Source organism: Excalfactoria chinensis, chromosome 4 (genome assembly GCF_039878825.1).
Source record: "Excalfactoria chinensis isolate bCotChi1 chromosome 4, bCotChi1.hap2, whole genome shotgun sequence".
Lineage (NCBI taxonomy): Eukaryota > Metazoa > Chordata > Aves > Galliformes > Phasianidae > Excalfactoria > Excalfactoria chinensis.
Window position 1 is genome coordinate 74,865,883 of NC_092828.1, and position 6,811 is coordinate 74,872,693.

General features: G+C 54.3%; 1 protein-coding gene across 2 annotated transcripts; it reads right to left on the reverse strand.

The window, feature by feature from the left end:
• Positions 1-2,100: 2,100 nt before the first annotated feature.
• Positions 2,101-5,158, reverse strand: LOC140251444 (BTB/POZ domain-containing protein KCTD12-like). 2 transcript variants are annotated; one of them, XM_072335231.1, is made up of 2 exons: positions 5,046-5,158; positions 2,101-3,983 (listed from the first exon to the last, which is right to left on the reverse strand). In XM_072335231.1, the coding sequence occupies exon 2, from the start codon at positions 3,958-3,960 to the stop codon at positions 3,076-3,078; it is 885 nt and encodes a 294-aa protein (XP_072191332.1). In that variant the 5' UTR covers positions 3,961-3,983; positions 5,046-5,158; the 3' UTR covers positions 2,101-3,075. The 2 variants fall into 2 exon arrangements, with proteins under 2 accessions (XP_072191332.1, XP_072191333.1); XM_072335232.1 differs by lacking the exon at positions 5,046-5,158 and adding an exon at positions 4,073-4,322.
• Positions 5,159-6,811: the final 1,653 nt, after the last annotated feature.

The following is a 6,811-nucleotide window of genomic DNA, read 5'->3' on the forward strand; positions in this document are numbered from 1 at the left end:
AGGATGGATGGTTTTCTAGGGACCTCTAAATGAAAGGGTGGGTTACATTACCCCTCAGTGGGAAAATAAGCGTTGGAAGCTCAGCCTCCCCCCTTGAATGCAGAGCCCTGGCTTACTGAAACTTAGTGGCTGTTGCTGCAGCTTGGGGAAGCTTTGTGGTGAGACAGCCACTGTCCCAAGGGATGCTCTCACCCACCGTGCTCCATGTTCCTCTGTGAGGGACCCCTATACTTCACTGAGGCTGCCTGGGGAGGTTGTGGGCTTCTTATGGCATGCTAAAAGCCACCTGCAAAGTAGGTGGTCTGGTATATAGAATCATAGAATCTTTAAGGTTGGAAAAGATCGTTAAGATCACCTAGTCCAACCATCAACCCATCAAACATAGGGGTGGGTTGGCATCTAGCTCAATGCAGTCCCCACCTGTCATTGACAGCAAGGCTTCCTTAAGAAAAGCCAATGCTAACTCAGTGCAGGTCAGATTGGAAGAGTCACAGGCATACCTCCTGGCTGTGGACTTTTGCAAACACGTGACTAATCCCCCAGCACATATGCAACCCATCATGATTTACTACAGATGCTGACAGCAGTTGGTCTGCCCACGCATAACCCACGTGCCAGCAAAGACACACACTGAGCTGGGGCAGTCAGCTCCTCCTCAAAGCCCTGGGGATGAATGAAGAACAGGGCTGCCCTCCTGGGAAGGCAAAGATCACCTCCAGGTCCAGCAAACTCGAGGGAAGCAAAGTGAGCAAGACCCAGCACTTCCTTTGAGCAGAAATGCCCAGAAGGAGAAGACGCAGGCGAAAGAGGTGACATCAGGAAAGCACCTTCTGCCCTTTTTCCCTCCTGCCCTCAGCCACCCACTTCTTTTTGCCCTGCTTGAGTGACTTGCTGTGATGGCTCAGAGGATAAGAACCTCACTCAGATGATTTTCTGCACCACCACTTCTACGCACATTGTTTCTCCTAAGGATCCAATTAACCAGGCTCTCCTCCCAGCCATGGGCTGCAGCAAAAGCACGCTCTTTCTATTACTGGATGCATTCAAAGAAAATAAAAAGAAACAGCCCCAAATTTCTCAGAGCTGAGAGAGTTTGACCTCAGCGACAGTATTTTTACATAAAGCATTGGTTTTCAAATGATTCAGAACCATTCTGCTCCAATCATATTTTGCATGGGGCATAGAGCTTAACAGCCCACATCACACAGCCCTGCAGATTGACACCATACTGACTTCATTGTTATGGTTTCCCCATTGGAGAAAACCCTTTATCCTAGGAGATCCATTTTTTTCAGACCAGTGCCACTGGGGAAAAGCAAATATCTTAACACTGGCATTACTCATAAGGCAGCAATTTCTTTTTCCAATCAGTCCTAATTGCTTAAAAAATCAAATCTTTAGTTAAAAAAAACAGCAACACAACAACTACTAAACAGTGTCTGTCCTCCCCTATGTAAAAAGGTTTTAATTCTGCCCTTCACCCTCTCTGAAGAGCTAAAGTTCCCTTTTCTGTTCTGCAAGCTGGTTGTAATTTCCTCTTTAAAATGCCGTTGCAATGAGGAATGTGCCCTTATAAAAATAGCATTTTCACCTTCTGCTTCATCCAGACACAGAACGCCTCGCCGTAAAGTTGTAGCTATCCCTGCGTGACAGAGGGCTTCAGCCCTCCTGCTTCTTGGGAAGCCAGCTGCAAGCCTCCCTCCTGGCTGAGCCCTGGGCAGAAATGCCTCTTTGGCTGGCATCCAGCTGGCGAAGCTCCCTAACCCAGGGCTTTACCTCGTGCTGCTCGAGGAGATGAGAAACAAGGCAGGGTGCTGGGTGCTGGGATGCTGAAACCCAGCACAGCCATGGGGAGGGATCAGGGGATGGACCAGGGGATGGCAGTGGGTGATTTGGGATCGCATCAGCATCCCTGTAGGGCTGGGTGGTATGGTCCAGCTTGGAGAGCTCCAAGAGGAGGAGAGGGGCAAAGTGAGTTAAGGTAGATTTGAGTTTGAACACATGCACTAATGCACATTACATGCATTGCCCTGCTAGAGCAACCCCCCCCCGGGTGCACACACAAACCTCCTTGCAGACGCACACACGGGCGAGTGGGTTTTGTTCCTTTATTACACATCGCCCAGCAAAGCAGCGGCCAGCCCCGACAGGCTGCGGAGAGCTGCGAGTGGAGAGTCCTTCAGAGAGACTGCCCAAAGTGCAACGATATTCACATCTGGCAATCATTCCTCTGGACCTACAGCGGCTGAGCCCAGATGATGCCTCCAGTGCAATTCTAACCCACCCCCTGCAGACTGCAGAGAGGTGAGGGCACGTTTTGGACAGCCCTCCAAGGAGCTTGAGAGATGTGTAAGCATTTGACGCCCAATAATAATAAGCCTCCCCCCACCCACCACCCCCCAGCAGGCATCTCAGCCCCTACCCACCCCCACCCCCCCACCGAGGCACCCCAGGGCAACAGTGATGCTTCAAACCAGAAACCCTGACACAGGGTGAGGGTGTGGCTTTAGCTAACCTTCCCCAGCACTGACAGTTGAAACGCTAAGCTGCTTACAGGGGCTAATGGCCATATATCCGTGCTGTGAGGCTGCATCTTCCCCCCAGCTGCCCTCCTCTCTGCTGCCCACCTTTCTCCATGTCCTTAACCCAACACTCGGGATTCTCAGTTGCTCAAGCACAGTGTCTGCAGCATGGTCCCGCTTGGCTGCGGGGCACAGAGCATGAGAGCTGACTTCGGTATCCATCACAGATGGGATCCTGGCACAGTTCGGCATCCCACCCCTCCCACCCAAAACGTGCTCGGTGGCAACGTCCAAGTCCACGTGTCCGGGAGGGTTGGGAGCTACTGCAGGATTCAGAAAGAGGGAATGAGTCTGGTGGTCGACAGCTGCTACAAGGAGGAGCCGAACAGGATCGAAGTGGAGGAAGGAGGGGAAAAAAACCAAGAACAAACTCAAAAAGGAGACAAAAGGGGGATGCTGGGATTCAGGGGACGGATGTCTACCTTCTAAAGGCAACAGGAGAGGAAAGGGAGAGTTGGCGTTCGGTGGTTTGGCGGGTGTTTATTTTTTTGTGTCACTCACGATAGAAAACATATTCGGTGTAAGAGGTCCAGATCCTGTCGTCTGTCTGGTCATGGGCGAAGGCACAGGTGCCCGTGGAGTTGCAAGCCACCATGTGGAAGCCAGCATCGGCCAGTTTGTCAAAGGCTTGCTCCAGGAAGGTGAATTTGAGGTAGTACCGGGAGGTGTACCTCTCCGGGGGCCTGTCCGGGTCCCTGCTCTCATTCAAGGTATCTCCAAAAACCTCCTTGGCCAGCGATGTCTTGCCGCAGACCATGATCCGCGCCACCCGGCGGAACTTGGCATCCGTCTGGCTGTCCCTTCCCAGCGTGTAGGAGCCGCGGTAGCCGATGGTGATGAACCCGGCCCTGCGGATGTCAGGGCCAGCAGTGCCCACTGTGCCCGTGCCCCCGGCGCCGCCAGCCCCGGCACTGGGGAGTGCGGCACTGGCAGTGGTCAGGCTGCGGGCGGCATCGGCGCTGGGGGACAGCTCCTCGGGGTCACTTTGGCACGGGTCGTCCCCCAGCGAGTTCTGCTTGCTGAGCTTGGGGGCCAGCATCTTCACCAGCTCCGGCAGCATGAAGTACTCAGCCTCTCGCTGCAGCCGGCTGCGCTCCGGGAAGTGCTCGGGCAGCACCAGCTGCTGGTCCCTCATGTAATCCAAGATGTAGCGGAAGAGGAAGCCGTCCCGATCCACGAAGAAGCGGCCCTTGCTGTCACGAGCCAAGGAGCGGACGTTCTTCTGCGTGAACATCTCCCAGAGCAGCGAGCCCGGCACGCTGATCAGGGTGGGGTGCCGGGTGATGTAGACTTGTCCGCCCACATTGAGCTCAATGATTTCAGGGAAAGGCAAATCCTCGCTGGGTTTGGCACAGCCCGCGCTGTCCGCCAGGGCCATTGTGAGCTACTGCTGCTTCCCACCTGCAACAGAAAGCAGCGCCGCGCCTGGGTTAAGCTTGCCAGCCATCATGGTCCTACCAACCTCAAACCCAATCACACTCCTTCCTCACCTGTGAGCAGTATGAGATCAGGCCCCGTCCCTACGGCAGCCTGGAATTCAGCTCTCTTCCCTAATCCTTATCTTGGATTAGCATGCCAAGGGAGCAGGAGGGGAGCTAATGAACCGCAGGGCTGTCAGAAATGCAAATGTACAGGATAGAGTGGCTGTGCTGTTGGCACTCCTACTCCATGCTTGCTCCTGGAAAGTACACAACAGAGGCTCAGGCCAAGCTGGGGACTGCTGGGATCCCCCCAGGGGTCTGAGACCAAGCACTGCGCTGCAGACCCAGCCTTGGGTCAGATACCCCACATTCATGCACTTTCCACAGGCAAGTCGTTTATTTGACATTGCTGGACGCCCCAAATTAGTGTACACATAAACCTGGCTCAAGAGATGGGCTCTCAGTCCAGCCCACGCTCCGTGCAAGGGTTTAGGACTGAAGGGAAAAGGGGTTTCTCTGCAGCAGCCCTGGAAGTGCTGCCCGTTGCTCTGCCCGGTGTGATGCCAGCACAGCTTGCAAGTCGCTGCGCTCCCCGTGGGGCCGCGTCCCGCATCCAAAGGACATCAGCAAGCACTGCCACAACCCCGCGTCCTGCCGTACGGCTCCGTGCGAGCGGCACCAAAGGATCCTCAACTCGAATTACACAGAAATCGGAGTGCAAAGGCAAAACTCGCCGGTGGGGAGAGCTGAGGCTGCGTTTTGCCTCCGCGTGTCCTTCCACTTCATAGCAGAGGGACTTTGGTGAGAACGAGCTCTGAGCTCGGGCAGGGATGGAACGGGGGTCCCCCAGGCTCCCACCCCCGGCTCTGCTCCTCGGTGCCTTTGAGTCCGAGACCATTTTAAGGGGAGGATATGCACAGGTCAGGGGGGAGGACACACAAAGCAACCCCCCGTGCTCAGCGGCTGCGGAGCCGGAGCCGCTCCCGGGGCTGTTGGCGCTTCGGGGCCGCTCTCGTTCCCGGTTCCCCTCCACCCCCGTTACCTCCGCTCCGCTGGGCGCTGGGCAGGGCGGGCCCAGCAGTGCCGCTCCGTGCCGCTCCGCGCCGCGCTGTCGCTTCGTGCCGCTCTGCCCGCCCGGCCCTGGCCCCGCCGTTTTATGGCCGGGAGAGATGCGAGCGCCTTCCCCCGGCGGCCCCGGGCCCGCCTCGCCCCCGCCTTCTCTCCCCGCCTTCTCCCCTCGCTGAGCAGCCCCCAGCACTGGGCAGCTCTGGGCCGAGAGGGTGTGGGGGGATCCTCCTCCAAATTAGGGACTGGTCCCTGGTGCCCTCGTCCAGCAAGGAAATCCTTGTGGCTCCCACAGCGCAGTGGCACCGCGCACAAAGTGAACGCACATCCCCAGGCAAATGATGGCCAGGCTGCCCCTCGTCCTGCAGCCTGACCCCAGCCACCCTCCCGTGTCTCCGCATCTGTACTCCCTCCCCCCCCATTCCCATCGCCATGGGGTTCGAAGTGTCTCCGGCTGCACAGGGACGGCAGATCCCTGCAGCCACAGCACTATGCAGTCCTCACTGCTTTGTCCTCACCCGTGTTAGCACCCATGTCAAGCCTCATGGGGACACCGTGAGGCAAAACGTAGCTGCAAAGCCCTGACCTGAGATTATCTGCGATTTTATTTATGTGACATCTGTCACATTTTGTAAGGGCAGAAAGTGTAATTTTTTTTCTTCACCTGATGTGAAGCACAGAAAAAGTGCTCCAAAGTGAATAAAGAAACAAACAAACAACAGCAAAAATGTGGAAAGAGAAATAGGGACTTTTAAGACACTATAACACTGCTTAAACCTCAACGTTCTATTTCACCTGCAAATGATAGAACTAAGAAGAAAAAGATGTTGAGGTTGGAGAGTTGAATTCCCCTCTGTCGGTTTGTTGTGTAGTTTGATAAAAGGTGGCTATTGAACCTCATGAAAATGCTGTCTGGGTGTGGGGATGGATGGATGGATGGATGGATGGATGGATGGATGGATGGATGGATGGATGGATGGATGGATGGATGGATGGATGGATGGATGGAGGGATGGCTGGGTGGGTGAAGGGATGGGTGGGTGGATGGATGGAGGGATGGATGGAGGGATGGGTGGAGGGAGGAGTGTATGCATGGATGGATAGATGATAGAGATTACTTTGCTTATAAGGAAACTGAAGGACTCTCTTTGAAAATGGTCTGTGGGCAAGTTTCCCATCCCCGTGAAGGTGGGGAAACACTACAGGCCATCCTCCCTCTCACTCATCCTGGCTTACTGTGGACTTGCAGAAAAGCAAGATATGCAAGAAAATATCTTGAAACCAATAACTGTGCTTATCTCTAGCCAAAATCCTGGTGGCAGTTACAAAACCTTGTCTGACACTAGAGTGAACAGATGATGTGGAGTAAGGAGCTTTTGGGCCTATGCAGATGTGAGCAGCCAGATACAAATAACAGGCATGTTGTGAGGGCAGCTGGGCTTTGCATTAGAATTTTGCAGTGCAGCAAGGGCAAAGGCTCTGAGCCATATGGAGAAGAAAAGGTGGAGGGGGAAGCTCTGGAGAGTGTTTTAGCTTTTGGTTGCTGAAATACTTAAGTATCTCCTCCATTCTACCCACTACTAACTCCAGCTTTGCCAAAAAGTGGTCTTTTAGAGACCACTTTCATTAAACCTAGCTGAAATTGCAACAAACAAACCAACAATCAACAACAACAACAAAACAACAAAAACCCAACCCAAAAACCATTGGAGAGGGCAGAGGGAGAGGCACACTATCTCACAC

What these genes read in the sequence shown, in the direction of transcription:
- LOC140251444 (XM_072335231.1), bottom strand. Translation starts at nt 3,960, where the DNA reads ATGGCCCTGGCGGACAGCGCGGGCTGTGCCAAACCCAGCGAGGATTTG.